This window comes from Sitodiplosis mosellana, unplaced genomic scaffold (genome assembly GCF_009176505.1).
Source record: "Sitodiplosis mosellana isolate CC-2019 unplaced genomic scaffold, AAFC_SMos_1.0 Smas_scaffold_3, whole genome shotgun sequence".
In the NCBI taxonomy this organism is placed as follows: domain Eukaryota; kingdom Metazoa; phylum Arthropoda; class Insecta; order Diptera; family Cecidomyiidae; genus Sitodiplosis; species Sitodiplosis mosellana.
Window position 1 is genome coordinate 3,524,929 of NW_022595246.1, and position 17,727 is coordinate 3,542,655.

Sequence of the window (17,727 nt, forward strand, 5' to 3'; positions counted from 1 at the left end):
AATATGTTAAGAATAATTATTATGTATTTCGTTTTCTGAAATAAAATCATGAAATTTTTCATTTCGATGCTTAGAGAATAAAAAAAACCTCGTTTGGTTGTTTGAACTTCTTTACTTGGGTAACACCAAATCATGAGACGGAGCTGTTTTTTGTCAACGATGGTAAGTATATTGAACGCGAGTTTATTTCCATGTCTGGAAACTATTTTTGGCCCTGAATATAATTCAGAGTCATAAACCAACGCCACCTCGTGACGAACGAATGCTTAAAAGAATGAAAAAAAGGGAGCTCATAACAATAGAAAATCATGCAAACAATACCATTATTATAATCACCATAGCAGAGCACAAGAGAAAAAGTAATCACCCGGAATAATACAGGGAATATTTTGCGCCAATGCATTCATTCACTTTGTCAACGTTGCTTGTTTATCAGTGAAATATGACTTTGAAAAATGCGTTCGGAAAATTTGACAGATTCCGAACGCATTTTGTTAAATCATTTGGTACCTAAAATAGTAAGAATTCCAAATGTATTCAGCTGCTGTTAAAACACACATTTGGTGTTTCATACATAAATGCCACATTTTCATATGGAAAATATTTGGTGAGCAAATAAAAAAAATCGGATATTTAGATATTTTCAGAATAAGTTTGCAAATTTCGAGTATTTTGTCAAAAAAAACCCTAAAAAGCATTCCCAATTGTGGAATAAAGCAAGACACTGAGTGCGATTGTGATTGAACATTATTTAAAGTTTTGAGTCGATTGAGTTCCCCTTCAGATTTTGTTTTGATCGAGTGTTGCACTGAATGGACAGGCTATTCCGCATCTGACAACAAATGAATCCTCTTCTACGTATTTCTCATCTCTTTTCAATTAGGTAGGTAAACCAGGAACGTGTGCTAACATTTTGCTTTTTACCTACATTTGAATCAAATACTAGCTAAGTTTAATGAACATCAAAAACGGTCATGAATCAATCAATATTCAATATTTTTCTGGATTAGAATGAAAATCAAACATTTAAAAAAAAATCGTATGGAAAAGAAAAATTGTCATTCAATAAACATTTTTTTATTTAAATCATAAATAAAAATTCATTTTTCCGCAATAAACGAAATAAATTCATATTGAATTGATTTGAAATCTAGTATGGCGAAAAACGATGGTTCGGCAATTTGACGCTTAATAACGTACCTCCCCGCCTCCCTCCAGTTCGCCGTGCGGCGAATACGTTTGTCTCGTTCCATTGAGAGTCACACAGAGAGCGGCTTTGTGAATGGCTTGTTGCTTTGCCACTTCGCCTGTCTTGCTGCCAATATTTTCGTTCTTTCTTTGTCTGTCTTCCGCCTCGTAGCATTTGTCTATCGTTGACGTTGGCGTTTCAAACCGATGCGCAGCCATATTGAATTCGCTTCAGCACGACATACACACAGGCCAGAGTGAGAGACTGAGTGAGATTCGTAATGTAAAGGTTTTTTTTTCTTTCAATTTTTATCATTCGTCGTATACATCGAATTGCTTGTGTGTGGCTTAAAACCATTGTGCGTTGAGAAGCAGCGTTTTGTGCCGCCAAACAAAACGATTTGCAAAACAATTATTGAGAAATTAAAAACGATTGTGTTCATTTAACAACACATCAAAATAATTTTAAGGAGAAAAAAAAATCAAATCATCGACGAAAAAAGTTAAATCTCATTCAAACAACCAAATTTTCTGTTGTTCGAAAAGTGAACTCGTGTGTGAGAAGAGAAGAAAAAAAAGTTGCGTGCATGTTGGATGAACAACAATATTTTAATTGTGACTGAATGGCATTGAATCGGAAATGAAAAAGATTGCAACAAAACTGGGAAAAGCGAATTTAATCCAAAATCAGGTAATTAATATTTTACATTTGTTTTTTTTTTGTTTTTTTAGTTTTTTTTTTCAACGAATGTTCTGTTCAAAGTGAGAAATAAGAATCTAATATGTATTGTGTGCGCCATTCAGTTTCGTAAGGCACGATTATTAATGTATTTTTGTGAGTGAGAATACAAAGCCATTTTTAAAACGAATACCACAGCAACAGCAACATATAATTACTTTGTTAGCAGTTGTTCATTCAGCTGGACTGTTTCACCGAGTTCATTGCTTTCAACAACAGAAACCAAAATTCATAATATTCCGCAAGGAAAATCGCATCGGAAATTGTGTAGAAAAATTGCAGGTCAAGGAAACCAAAAATGAACTGCATGTGAATCGTTGTGTACGCATCGAGTCGACGAATATCAGCTGTAAATTGGGTGCATGAAATTGGAAAACATTTCATTAAGTGAAAGAGAAAAGTTGTATTTCGAAGAGCGTGCGCTACACTCCGCGCGCGGCCATAAAATCATGTGTGGGATTTTTTTCTTCTTTCGTTGTTTGTTCACTTGAAATGTGTCGTATTTGAATTCAGAATATATGCTACGATTCTTGTTCAGCCAAAGCGAATGGATTGAGCAAAGAGATAGAGTGAAAAGACAACGCGTGAATACATTCAAATGATTTGTCGACTTGTTTGTTCACTCGCTCGTTCGTTCACGCGCTCTCATTATCTCTCACTCTCTGCACGATTACGATTTGGCAAAGCGTGAGGGCCCGAGAGTTATAATAAATTGTGCCAACACACATTTGCAATCGCGCGCTTTGGATTCTAATTCGAGTTCCAATAAAACACATTGACGCCAGCAGTGGAACCGCTGAGAGCGCTGCATCCGTGCACGCACTCAACAACCCAATGAAATGTTCAGAGCCGAAAGAGATCCGAGAAGAAAAAACAGAAATATGAATCCATCATCTGGTTGTTTGTTTTATAACAATTTGCGTACGCGCTTCTGTGTGTTGTTGCGTGCAAGCTCTCAACAAAATACCTGTATGTTGTGCTTAAACATTATTTTCGAAACGAAGAAAATAAATAAATGCGATGATAAAACCGAAACAGAATCGGCCGAACGAATGTCGAGCGAAAAGAAAGACCGTAAAACAACTGCAACTCAATAGCATTGCATACAACGGTTGCATATATGCGTTGCACACATTTTTCACTTTTCTCTCGCTCTCTCTCTCTCTCTCTCTCTCTCTCTCTCTCTCTCTTTTCCACTCCCGCTCATTCTTCATCATATTTTATTGCTCCGCGAAATATCAACTCGTATTCTCAAAGATCTAAGACAAAGCGCACATGTATATTTTGTTTAGCCGTTCGAACGATTGACTGGCTTCAAATTTGTATATGATGATTTATTTTTTCTTTACTTTTCGTTCATTCGTTGATATTCGCGCGTGTACGCCAAACGATGAGGTTACAATGCCAATAAATACAACGACAAAACCGTGAATTCATACGCTTTGGTTGTAATATGTCGCGGTGTGCGCGCTAGAGAGAGAGAGAGACACTGTGTGTACACTATCGACAAAACGAATCGGAATGATACGACACACAACGACAATCGACCGACCGACCGATGTCAGTGAATAAAGTCGCTTTGTAGTCGCTCTTTACCGTGCCAACGCAGTGTATCAACAGCCGAACATCGGATCGGTACAATTTTTAAAAATAACAAGAGAAAATAAATATCTATATCGTACACACATCGCGCGTATACCCCGTGTGCATTTGTCGCACAATAAACGAGACCCATTCGCAAGCGATCCGACGAGAAACAATGTTATTATTCAATATTAGTTTTTCGCACTTTTTAGCACTACATGAAATGTAGAGCTACTTATCTGCTTATTTTTTTTTCTTAATACTTTTTGAGTGATGAAACTAACTATGGTGAATTTGAACTTTATGCTCATATTTTTTATTTAATTTAAAACAGGTGCACTAACGACAAATAAGTGCATAATATCTAAAGCGCCAATCAAATTTTTATTATCAAATGTTGTTTAAAAATTACATTAATTTTTCGTATAATATTTTCTGAGTCTTGGACAGAATTGAAGTGATTTTAGATTCTATGCTCATATTATTATATAACCAAAGGCAGTATATTTTAAAAAAGAATAAAACCAAGATCTTGTAATTCATTTTGCAAATAAATATATTACTTCAAAGTTACTTCGATGAAATACATTTCATGTAGTGCGCCAAAAAATAGTTTGTTGTGAAACAACAAAATAGATTAAGTAACTAAAAACTCAAGAACGCAGAGCGGAGCAAAGCGAAGCTCTGCGGTCTTGTTTTTTCCTCTTGCGCGCTCTCCATCACACTTGTGTCAATCAATAAAAATTAATTAGTTGGTGTTCGACGAGAGTGAACGCAGATATAGAGGAAATCATATACCCAGATCGTTACGGACATTTTACCACAACACCGAAATGCTAATGAATTGAAACAGATTTGCATTGGAGTGAATATAGGTGCCGTTGAATAGTGAAATTATGTCATAAAAATATCGATTCAATTTCAATTGAAAAACTGAAAGTAAAAAAAAACAACATTTTTTTACAAGTTGCAATCAAAAAGTTTTAAAAGTTTTCCCTATTTGTTTTCGTTTCCTCCGCATAGACGAAAAAGATTTATGAACGAAATCTAATCGAATGAAGCAAACATCAAACATCTCGTCGACACTAAGCGAAAACATAAACAAACACATACAACGGATTCCAACGACGGATAGATGAACATATGCAGAAGGTGCCAAGGTGAAGCACATAACGACAGTAACAAAGTGGGAAGGCGGAAAATAACAAAACAAGCAAAGTAACTAAGTGCAGTACACCGAAATTTTTAGCAATAATCGCAGCTTCAAGTTTTTGTTTTACACACTGAAGAACAGCAGATAAGGAGGAGAGAAAAAAATGGTTCGAGGTAAGCATACGCGACACATCTCATTTCTCATGTAGATTTATAATCAAATTTATTATTATAAGTTTTATTCTGTGCAATTTACAAAATGTGTGTTTGGCAATTTTCGTCGAAGAACGAGAAGAACAGGAAAAAAAACGTGCTATTGTTTAAGTCAGTAATAGTCAGTAGAATGATTCTCACGTACAGAAAATATTGCAAAAAGCCCGTCCCTCTCAACAATAATAACGAAAAAAAACCAATTGACAATTGAAAAATATACAGTTTTAATATCCCTATTATCCATCAATCGCAAGTTTTTCAATCGCTTTTTTATGGGTGTTCAATGAGTTATTCTGTCGAGCCTTTCTCGTCATCGCGAGAGTGCACATAGAATGTATTATATGATTTTTGGAGTTAGTTTTCTCTGTTTCAACTTATTCATATTTTGCTTATTGTTAGTGTGTCGTCTCCTCTATTTTGCATATTTTAAAACGCGCAATATAATTTACCAAACGATTTGGAGGGTTTGAATATGGAGATATAGTGTTTTTATTTCTTCTACTCTCTTGTTGCTGCTCATGAGCATTGTATATCGATACAGCGTTTGGATACACGTTTTATTTAGCTGCTCAGTGTTAATCACAATGAGAGATTTGCATTTGAATATCGCGCAAAATGAATGTATCGTTGATTATTTCATGATCGAACGGAATCGATTTTATGTGATTTTATTTCTTCATTTATTTTTCTGAGGCAATAGCATCTGCCAATGTCATTGGTTCAAGTTTTTCTTTCATCTTCGTTCATTTGTTCATTGACATCGTTGCTCGGTTGGTTTGACTCGTGGCACGATAATTGCAACGGAAAATTCAATTAAAGTGCTAATGGAATCGTAGGTGGGAATAATGAAAGCAATTTTTTTTTCTACGACTTTCGTTCTACGAACAAAATATTCCGGTGATGACATGCACGACGGCGGCGGCCACTTGGTGCCAATTTGTCATTCTATTTCGTGTGTTGCGTTTTCGTGGCGGGCCAAGCGCGCCATGAGCGTATGTACGTTGTTTTTGCATTCTTTTTTTTAGCTAGACCGAAATGATACGCTCAGCGGATTAGTCAAAACATCGCATCGAAACTGAAACCAAACAACTGCATTGCAATTTACTTGCTTAATCAGCACGAAAATGTGTGCACGTCAAACAGACATACGATTTATTGGATACTTACTCCAATATGTAATAACGATATGGTTAATCGAATTCAAAAAATAATCCATATTTTATCATTCGTTGAGCGAATTTTCTTTCCAACCCGTTCATTCGCATAAGATTTACTAGGTTCGATTGCAATCGCATGTGTGCGTATACAAATCACAAACACAATTTTTGTATTGATCAGCAGAACAGCGGAAAAAAAATGTACACTCAATAATAAGCCGTAAATAGTTGTTCGGTGGACCATGTCGCGTTTGAAATGCATGACCAATGCGAATTTGATCGAGTCAGTTTGAAATTTGTTTGGAGGTCTGCGCGTTGCAGCTAATGAGTTCGCTAGTAATTATCAATTGTTTTGTTGTTATTATTACTACTAAACTGCAAAAACCACCGCACTCGCCGTGAATACGAATACATTGTAGACGAGAGTCGAAAAGTGGAGTGTGTGCGCGGTGTGTGTAGTGTATCGATTGTGTTATGTGGCGTATAGCATTCAAGTGTATATATCTACCGAGAGATATGTATGGTTGCGATGGTGCGACCGAGAGAACGAGTTTCAATATATACAAATGGCATAAATTCGGCGCGAGCGAATCTGAAAAAAGACACTCAAAACAGCCAAGGACATAACTCGACTAGAAAACCGACGAATGAAGAAAAGTGAGACTTTTTTTTGCAATGAATGCGTCGCATGCTCTGTGTCTCATCGTTGTGTCGCAACAGTAGCGGTCAATCGACGACGACGACGATGACGATGACGACGAACTGCAGTAGCAATTGCATCAAAGAGAAGAAGAAAAAAGAGTGCATTATTGACACCAGCAGATTTCGAACACCACATACACTACTTATGTGCGCTCGGAACAAAGTGAGACACTCATAATCACGCAGAATAATAGCGAAGAGAATTTGGTTGTTGTTGTTGTAGTTTTTTTTTCGTACGCGCGGTCGATTGTTGTGTTGTTGTTAAATTTTTTTTGCGTGATTCCGTCTTTCTCTTGTTATTCTGCGTTCGTTCGGTTGGTCGGTCGGTCGGTCGATTCGTTTGCTGTGTTCGCTTTGTTGCGTACTTTTTGTCATTTTATCTGTCAATTTATTTACTTTGACCCAAATTCTCAATCGTTACGCAATTTTCAAACCAACAAACTAAAACCTTTTCGATGCGCTAAGGACTCGCTCTCTCGTCAAACATAAAATCAATTCTTTCTACGTTTTTTCTTCTTTCTGTTCATCTCTATGTCACTTCACATGCTATATACCGCAAATAGCCAGAAAGACCTTGTATGTCCTTAATTTCTATTTTCGTTCATCTTATCATGAGCAATTTTAAAACACGTATTATTTATTCATTGAAGCCCTTGGATTTAAAAGTTTGTGTTTGCATAGCGCGGCAATTCCATTGACAATATCAAACAGGAAAACCACACATAAGTACACAGCGCTGTTTGCCACCACAATTGTATTCACTTGTGCATTATATGTAGACCACAACAATAATATTTTAATTTGGCACCACGTCATATATCTTTCTGTTTTTTTTTTGGTAATATTTTGACTATAGCCAAAAAAGAGAGTGACCGCTCTCTTATGTACGCATGTTCTGTTCAAATGTCATGTGTCATTCCCTTCAAAAATTGTTTGAACTTTGATATTATTTTGGCATTTTTTCTTCATGAAATTAGCCAATCTTGCGATTCGAATGCGTGCAAATTTCAATCGTCGGCATTTCAGTTTCATTTGGCCAAGCTAGGAATATCTAGCCTAGAAATGACAACACAAATACCAAAATGCATTCAACACAAAGTGTACATAATAATGGACGCACCAATTCAATTTATGTGGTACGTTAGCAAAAAATGCATATTCTAAATTCACTATAATAAGGCGGCGTAAAGAGAGCGCATAAAATGATAGAAACTGAAAATCAGTACCGTGACATAAGCGTATATCATGATATATGATACGTATGAGGTAGCTCTGTTGTTCATTCTGGTGATTGCAACAAAGTGCACGATGACTCATCTGATGGTCACGTCATTCATGCTATCTCGTGATTTATGAATCTCATCCATTGATTCGGGAGGCGACAAAGCGTGCATTTTAAACCCATCACAATGTTGCCGTTCATTATTTTTTTCGCAAGCAGAGCATCGATGGAGAGAAGAAAAAAATCGAAATTCGTTAAGTGAACAGGCAATTTTTTGTTTTTCTCGCAGCGGTTGTTGCTTTTAAGGCGTTGAATTGAATTGAATAATGTAATAAATGAAACAATGACAAAAAAACGCATTACAAAATTAAAATCCATAAATGTGAATCGTTCAATCTTTCAGCGAGATGGGCATTGAGCGTCACATGATCTCTTTCCGTAATTTTCATCGAGTTGTTCATTCATCATTTTCGCAATCATCGTTTTTGAAAAACCATCATACATTTCATGTTTGAATTCAATTTCGGAATTAATATTTGCTCAGCGAATGTGACAGTGCTGGTAAATAACTGTCCCGGAGAAAAGACAAATGCAATGAATTTAATGTGTATAATTTATGCATGAAATTGTGACATACAACAACAAAAGACACAACAAAACGATTGAGGAAATTCAGCGACGCATAACAACAGTCGAGCAAACAAATTGTGTGTACAAACAATTTGTAGTTTAATATCAATATCAAACAGTATACGATGCGTGCTAATCGAGCATACGAATGTTTTCATTTTCTTTGTTTTTCAATTATTTATTTGTACAGTTTGCGTCATTATTATTAATTCTACCGCCGCCTTTTCGACGGGTACAAACAACTCTCCTATTCACTTTGAATTTGACAACTGACATTGAGCGCAAACACCACCTAGATAATCTAAGGCTAATGACAATACAATCAAGTAAACTCTCCGTTCTATCAAACGTCATACTGAAGTATAACATACAGACATCACGAACCCGCGATCGGTTCTTTAGATGGCGCTTCGGTCAACCGAGTTCCAACCAAATACATGTATCAGTATAAGAAGCATTCCACTGTTGAGTACAAATGTTGTTGCTTTTTTGTGTGCGTGCAATGAGCGTAATTTAAGAGTGAGGGAGAGAAAAGAAGAAGAGAAAAAAACGTTTTTCTATTTTGTCAATTTGTTTGCATGGCTAAAACTACGAAAACTCCCTCCCAAAATTCTAGTTATCGTTCAATGCCGTTTATCGTGTTTTCCTCTCTTTCGCGTTCAGAAAAATTTATGGAGACTTGCATTGAAATTGATGATATTATGTGTATTTTGAACCGTGCTTGATTAATGGCACTGCTTATAACTTGAATGTCGACGTCGAAATAAACAGCAAAAGAGAGAAAAATCTAGTTAAAAAAAAGTGTTTTTCAAGTTTTTTTTTCTTCTGTCTTCTCTTTTTCATTTCAACTTGGTTTTGTGCGAGCGCAACAAAATCACGTCCCAGCAATTAAATCCATTACGAATGGCGATGTGCAAGCATTTGTGGCCGTTTGTAAGTGCAACAGTAATAAGCTTTTGCCATTTATTTTCATTCGTCTTCTGTGAATGCATCCAAGAGAGAGATTCGATATTGATTTCGCTTTGCAATTATCTATAATGCGGCTAGTGTCTTGAATAAACGGCGTACAGTGCAGTTGCGATAATAATCGATCGGTTCGGAAATGTTCGCGCTCACGATCTACGATAAGATCATGTAAACAACAAAATTCATATGATCACACAGCATGTGTTTGTGTGTGCGTACGCGAGCGAGACTCTCCTATCCGCGTTCATAATTCATATCAATTTACATGCTTTGCGATTTGTATACGCTGTCGACATTTTATCTATTAGGCTTTGGATTTTTCGCCCATTTGCCTTTTTTCGCTCATTGTTCAGCATTTTGTGCTCGCGCGAACGGGTGTGTACGATCAAATCGATTGTTGATGTTTTTCTGCGCTCGCTTCGATGCATGCATACACAACACGGTTTTGAAAAATAAAAAACAAAAACAAAAAAGATAGATAGAGAGGGATAGAGAGAGAGCCATAATTACATGCTTCTATGATGTGCCATTGCGCACACATCAATAGATGACTGTACTACACAGCACAGCTTCATAGGCGAGTTTGATACCTTTAGCACCAGCATGATATATCATATGCGCACCGAGTAGCTAGTGCAAACGTCGTAATGTGTCGAAAGCAAAACAAAACAGCAGCCAATCGACATTCGCACATTGTATAAAACAAAAAAAAATAAAAAAAATAACAAATATAAAAAGTAAAACACAACAACAACCATATTTTTTTATTGCACGAATGGGCGAGAGAGCAAGAGAGAGAGCGAGAGAGAGAGCGAGAGAGAGAGTAGTAAAAATCATCTAGCGCAGAAAAATCACTGCGTGCCTTCGCTTTTCCTCTACGTGTTGTTTATGCGCGCGAATAAGCGAGCGCATTCACAACCTAAACAAAGCATCGGGCGAACCAAGCACTTTTCTTCTTTTTTTTCCTCTTCGTTTCTCTAATACTTGTAGCTTTTTGTCGATTTTATTTATTTGCCTATAAATTGTACTGTTGATTGTTTTGTGTGTGCGCGCTAGGTCGGACGCGCGCACCAGAGCGATATATGCAATTTATGTGATTCCGTATGTGTGTGTGTAAGAGAGTTAGTTAGTTTGCGTCTTTCTTTCGCGCTATGTGCGCGCGGCGTGTGTTGTTTTTTTCGGGTCGAATTTGAAGTGAAGTGAATGAGCGGATATTTAACCATGGTGACTAAAGAGTTCATTCACTCATTGCATTTCTATGGCCTACTTTTTTCAGTTTTGCTCACATTAGGTTAGGTACTACACGTAGAGTACAATAATATATTACGTACAATCCGACAACGTTATTGTTGATTACATTTCACGTAGCACGTTTGGATTGTTTTCTTCTCTTTCTGCTTTGGCAGCATTTTAATTTATCTCTGTTGTGTTGAATGACGTATGCCACCACCAAATCGGAATTGAAAGTTATTTTGATTTATGTGTGATGTTAATGTTTGCTTATTCTCCTGTATTGCAGGGCGACGACCACGAATTGGTGCTGCTGCTGCTGCTGCTGCGGCGGCGAAAGGTCAACTTAAGGTAACCACTGCTATTGGGAAGAAAGAGTGCAAACAATTGCGAAAGATGGCAACGAATGGTACGAGTGACTTGGCCATTGTGGAACGAACACGAAATCTACGGAAATCACTGCACAAAATACAAAAACAATTCGATAATCAAGCAATTACAAAATTCTTTCAACGCACACTCAAAGCACACTCGTACCCACGATTTGGTAGCGATGATGAGAATGCATGCGATGCATTCACCGCAGATCAATTGAACAATTTGAGTGATAGCGGCGGCGACGGTGGCGACGACGTTGGTAACAATAATGAATTGACAAAAAGTGATGACGACGAACAGGAATTTGCAACTCTAAATGCCAACGCAAACGATGCGAATATCTTGAACGGGGATGATATGAAAAATGACGAAGCTTTGAATTTGTGCTTGATCAACGGTGATCGCAACAGCACCGACGAAAATAGCAATGGCAACATTACCAGTATCAGTATTCAACCGACAAATATCTTTTTACAAAAGCCCGTGCTCCATTTGAACATTGACAAATCACAAATTCAAGCATCATCGATTGTCATCAACAAGCATTTAGATGCATGCCCAAATTTTGCAACATCATTTACCGTATTCAATAACTCCTCTGTGCTAAACACTGCCAATAATAATAATATTCAAAGTAAATCGTCGGAGGATGAATCCAGTGCGGAACAGAATGATATGCATGCACCAAACGACGCGATGGCAAACAATGATCAAAAGACAAAATGTGAAAAACCAAGACTTCGAAAGCGACGACCACGCAAATGTGCAAGTCGATGGGCCAACGAAAATGGGCCAATTGATGTAATTCACGATTCAGATAGCAATTCTTGTGATAGTGGCGTGGTTAGCGACCGATCATTCGAACTCAGCTCCACGGATGGCAATAAACCGACGACACCGCATCGCATTGTGTGCCCGTCTATATCGACGCCAACACATGAAGACAGCCCAAAAGTTTTACCACAACCAAATTTGGCCCGGACCAATGCAATCAAACGGCCAACAGTCAAACGAGCCAGAGGAAAACTAGAACAGAAAGGGTAAGTGTCCTGAAAAAAATCTATCTCCTTGACAAATTTTTACTTGAATTTAATCATTTTCAATTGAACAACAAAAACTGATCTTGATTTTATCCCGTTCGAAAATCTTGTTATATTTATAACATTTTTTGTTGTGTTTTCCAGCCAAACGGTCAATAACGCCAAATCCTACTTCACAAAACTCACCGCTGTGGCCGATGCTCAAGCAAAAACTACCAACGCTACCGCACCCGATGATAATACAAAGGCTGACAAATCGAAAAATGACGTTGATTGCGAAATGTCTGCATTAAATATTGAGTCGAATGTTGACCAAATTGTATCGCAAATTGTGAAATGTGCAACACCAAAACCGATATCACGATCGTCAACCCCATTGCAAAAACCAATGCAATCGAAACAAATGACTGATTTCTTTCCGGTGCGACGTAGCATTCGCAAAACGAAAAAGGTCGTTGAATTAGAGCACTTGAGATATATTGAAAAGGCCATCGAACAGCAATGTGAAGACGGTCTAGTTGTGAAGTACTTCAAGGAAAAGGGTCGTGGAATTTGCGCTGGACGCCCGTTTGCACGTGGCGAATTCGTCATTGAGTATATTGGCGATCTGATTGACCAAATTGAAGCCGATCGGCGTGAGGAGATTTATGCTAAAGACGTGGCCTTTGGGTGCTATATGTATTATTTTAAACACAAAGAACAACAGTGGTGGTGAGTGTCGAATTCGATTGGAATTGAATTTTTTCCTTCGAATTTTTGTTTTCCTTTTGCTCTTTTTATTGATTTTTTCGGGAATAGAAACAAAGTTTAATTTTTTCAAAATAAAAATCTAATCAATACCCTTTGTGTCATCTTTCAGTATTGATGCAACAGCCGAAACGGGCAAATTGGGTCGTCTTGTAAACCACTCGCGCAATGGTAATCTTGTGACAAAGATTGTAACGTATAAAAATCGGCCGCATTTGGTATTGATTGCCAAGGAAAATATCAAAGAGGGTGAGGAGCTGACATATGACTACGGTGACCGTACACGTGAATCGCTCGTTAATCACCCTTGGCTCGCTCTGTAAAGCGAGGAACAAAAAACCAACGCATTAGAATATATGTAAATGCCGCTCGAACGTGGTGATGTCAACGACACATACACACACACACACATACGTACAACAAACATTCTCAATGCAACAAAAAGAAGAAGTTGAAGCGGAAAAAGAAATATCTTATTGAAGAAAAAAAACAACTCGAAAGTGTTCCTATAAACTATTTATGAGTCACGAGATCATTCGACGAAAGGCTTACAAATTTTATTCATGAATCATGTTAACTTTAGACATTTTGTAGTAATTTAGTCAATTGTATATTTAGGCATTTCATTTTTTTTTAAATCCAGATTAGAGAGCAAAAGAACTATTGGAAATTTTGGAAAAGATTTTTTTTTTTACTTTCCGTTATTGTTTCAAATGCCAAAACAACAAAAATCTTATTATTTTTTTGGAGAAATTTCAATGGGTTGATTGAGATCAAAAGGGTGAAAAACGATTTGGCAAAACAAAATCAAAATTCTATTTTACAATTAGTATTCTTTCCCTTTTCTTTCATTCACCATTTTTTTTAGTTAAATGGAATAACTTTCAATTGTACCAACTTAGACAAATTAGCTATACTTCAGAGCGGTCAACGAGCGCTCGTTCGTTCGTTCGTATGCGAACATGTTCGTTCGTTCGTTCGTTCGTTCGTTCGTTCGTAGAATCTGCGAACATGTTCGTTTGTTCGTTCGTTCGTTCGTAGGTAAAATTTCATTTTTTTTTCAAACATAAAATTTTCTTATTTCTTAAAAAAATATAGGAATGATCCTATGTACTCAATAATACTGTAAGCACTATAATACTGTAATTTTCAAGTTGTGAACATTATTTTCGCACAAAAAATTGAACGAATATTTTTTTGAGTTTCCACTTGCACAATTGGATGCATAATAATGCAATAAGCAATAATAATGCTGGTTTCAAATGTTGTGAAACGAAGAAAGTGATGCATACGGAGAGAGAGAGATAGAAAAAAGTGACAAAGACAGTGTTCATCTCTTTTTGCCAAGTATGGTGTGCACATTTCAGATTCGTCTTGTTGCTGTGATATCATGAAGCACGTTGTCGCTCGAACTGTGTGTGTTGTACGATCACAGAACAAAACATTGTCTAAACGTATAACTGTTTTGCACGTGGCGATTTAACACAGTGCGTAAAACACACACTGTTTGAACGTCCATGTGATTTAAATCATCACTGCAACAAGTCTCTCTGAATTGCACACCATAAATGACAAAAAGAGATGAACTTTGCTATCTTTGTCATTTTTATCTCTCTCACTCTCTCTCTGTACTTACTTTCATCATTTTACAACTTCCACGTTCATGTCCAGCTAATTATCATATCATTCTATTCTCGCCAGCGGACACACAAACCACAATGAGTGAAAGTAAGATTTTCAGCGATGTTTTTTGTTGAGTGAAGATGTTTTTAATTAGTTTTATGCATTCAATTGTGCAAGTGGAAACTCAAAAAAATATTCGTTCAATTTTTTGTGCGAAAATAATGTTCACAACTTGAAAATTACAGTATTATAGTGCTTACAGTATTATTGAGTACATAGGATCATTCCTATATTTTTTTAAGAAATAAGAAAATTTTATGTTTGAAAAAAAAAATGAAATTTTACCTACGAACGAACGAACGAACGAACGAACATGTTCGTAGATTCTACGAACGAACGAACGAACATGTTCGCGTACGAACGAACGAACGAGCGCTCGTTGACCGCTCTGCTATACTTCTAACTTATTATTATTTTTTTTTGTCGTTATTGTTCGATTCACGAATTACGACACGATTCGATGTTTGTCGGTGTCGACGATTCGCAAAATCACACACACACCCACATACACGTTTACTCAATCGTAGTAAAATGCTTAATTTATTTAATGATATTTAATCACCGGTCGTTACACAGAGTGATTTATATAGAAGAAAAAAAAATCGGAATAAGCGCGAATGTTGTCATTTACAACAACCCTCCCAAATCATTCAAAAGTATTTATATATTCGAAGAGATGAGAAAAAACCGGGATGGCGCGTATTCGGTGCGCAATTTATCATCATTATATGTATATTTTAAAATGAATAAATGAAGAATGTGAATGAGACAGTATAATAATAGTAAACGAATGCGCGCGAGAGATCATTGCACTTATTTCTATGTTAATTTATCTCAACTTGCATATTTAATTTTTCTGTTCTTGGCTTACAAATGCAAAACTTATACAAACTACACGCGTACTTCAATTCATATGACAACAAAATTTAGACGAACTATTAGAGTATCACAATTTTTTTTTTGCAAATTGGCTTCTTATTTTCCATGGAATAGAATTTTATTTTCATTGGATATCGAAATTGAAAAGATGAACTAGAAGTTTTTATATATAAAAAAAAATAAATGTTTAATCATAAGACGCATACAATATTTTGATGAGCGAATCCCGTTATACCCCAAAAATAGAGAAAATACAAATTTGGAATGAATTATTTAATAAAAAACAACGGTGCGTTTTATTTTCTCTTGATTTGAACAAATGTTGAACCAATTACCTTTTCAACACTTGTTTCTGTTCAAACAGTTTGAACCTTTTTTTGGATTATTTTTGTATTAATAATAATATATCGTTGACGTTCGTCTGTTCAAACAACTTGTTGAAAACATCGCACAATCTCCGCAGAAATCATATGAGAGAGAGAGAGAGAGAGAGAGAGAGAGAGAGAGAGAGAGAAACATCGCACTGTCAAAACCTAACCTCACTCTTTTGAGAGTACACGTTTGACATGAGTTTTGTTTACATTCAACTTGCGGTAGATGGTAAAGAGAGCTTCAATGGCAAAGGACGTAAAATTACGAGTTTTGGAACTGTTCAGTGGGATTGGTGGTATGCACTACGCTTTGGAAGGTACTTCATTGAATCAAAATTGGTAGACCATATATATGCATATAGTCATAAATGATAATTATCTTCAATTTCCATTCAAAATTTCTGTCTTCAATCAAAATCTAATCACCTTCTCTCGAAATTTCAGCCAGCGGTATTCCAGGTGAAGTTCATGCTGCGGTTGACATAAATACAACTGCAAATCGCGTCTATCAGCATAATCACCCTGAGACAAAAGTCTTAAACAACAATATCCAAAAGTTTACGCCAAAAGAAATTCTGAAAATGAATGTGAATACAATTTTGATGTCGCCACCGTGTCAACCCTTTACTCGTGTCGGAAATAAGAAAGATGTGGACGATGCACGTTCGAATGCTTTAGTGCATATTTGCGGTATTCTTCCCGAATTGACCACCATCGACTTTATTCTCATGGAAAATGTGAAAGGATTTGAAACGTCGCAGGCACGTGATCTGTACATAGAAGCTTTGAAGCAATCTGGCTTTGAATATCAAGAGTTTTTATTGAGTCCAACCGAAATTGGTGTTCCTAATACACGTTACCGATACTACTGTTTAGCGCGGCGAAAACTATTTTCATTTAAAACTGAATCGATTATGGAACGATTACCGAATAGAGTTGATGAATTTGAATGCCCAACCATATCATCGGTTTTGCCTAGTGTTGATGAAGATAACAAAGAGTATTTACTATCAGACAATCTTCTTTCGAAACGGGCCCGGCTCTTGGATATCACATACTCAAATTCAACGAATACAAAGTGTTTCACCAAAGCCTACACTCATTATGCAGAAGGCACTGGTTCGATTCACTGTCCGGTGAGCAGAAAACAATTAGATGACGTGTTTGCCGATATTCAAAGTGACTCTCTATCGCCAGAAGAAAAATTAGCAAATTTGAAAACCCTGAAATTGAGGTATTTTACACCAGCTGAGGTTGCAAAACTCATGAGTTTTCCAGATAAATTCACATTTCCACAAGAAACGACAAACAAACAACGATATCGAGTATTAGGTAATAGCATCAATGTGGCGGTTGTTGGGAAATTAATTGAAGTTTTATGCAAAGATTGATGTGAAGTTTTGTTGAAATAAAAATAAAAAACTTTTTAAAATGCTGATTGTTTCTATCGATTTTCTTTTTCTCATGAGTTTCTACCTCCGTTGTGAAATTCGATTTCACGGCATATAATATTCGCAGCATTCTATATGACTGGAATCGAACTGTTTATTTTCCCATCAGCTTATAAGCATTCGGCAATTTTTCTAATAAATCTAAATGAAGAGTATCGAAGTCTTTTTTTGAAATTTTAAATATTTTTTTCACTTTGCATCATTTTTCAGGCATCCCAATATGTTTTGAAATCAAAACTACTAGGTAACTCCATTTCAATGGAGACGGCAAATTAATTTTGAACTTCAAACGGACAAATCGAATTTGAATTTTGTGAAAAGCTGCAGGAGAAATTGATTGCACAAAGGAGCTTTGGAAAATACGGAGAATATTTTATGAAAAGGAGAAATGTTCA

The 17,727-nt window shown here is 36.4% G+C and overlaps 2 protein-coding genes across 6 annotated transcripts; both read left to right on the forward strand.

Annotated features, from left to right (window-relative positions):
• Positions 1–1,246: 1,246 nt before the first annotated feature.
• LOC129566576 (histone-lysine N-methyltransferase PR-Set7-like) lies at positions 1,247–13,774 on the forward strand. 5 transcript variants are annotated; one of them, XM_055442652.1, is made up of 6 exons: positions 1,395–3,845; positions 4,010–4,450; positions 4,535–4,837; positions 11,073–12,201; positions 12,346–12,912; positions 13,061–13,774. In XM_055442652.1, exons 3-6 carry the CDS (start codon positions 4,828–4,830, stop codon positions 13,269–13,271), a joined length of 1,917 nt encoding a protein of 638 aa, XP_055298627.1. In that variant the 5' UTR covers positions 1,395–3,845; positions 4,010–4,450; positions 4,535–4,827; the 3' UTR covers positions 13,272–13,774. The 5 variants fall into 5 exon arrangements, with proteins under 5 accessions (XP_055298625.1, XP_055298627.1, XP_055298623.1 ...); XM_055442650.1 differs by lacking the exon at positions 4,010–4,450 and having other exon boundaries at positions 1,247–1,879; XM_055442648.1 differs by lacking the exon at positions 4,010–4,450 and having other exon boundaries at positions 3,460–3,799.
• Positions 13,775–16,063: 2,289 nt separating this feature from the next.
• LOC129566578 (tRNA (cytosine(38)-C(5))-methyltransferase) lies at positions 16,064–17,313 on the forward strand. Its single transcript, XM_055442653.1, has 2 exons — positions 16,064–16,198; positions 16,326–17,313. The coding sequence occupies exons 1-2, from the start codon at positions 16,108–16,110 to the stop codon at positions 17,270–17,272; spliced, it is 1,038 nt and encodes a 345-aa protein (XP_055298628.1). The 5' UTR covers positions 16,064–16,107; the 3' UTR covers positions 17,273–17,313.
• The last annotated feature ends 414 nt before the right edge of the window (positions 17,314–17,727 follow it).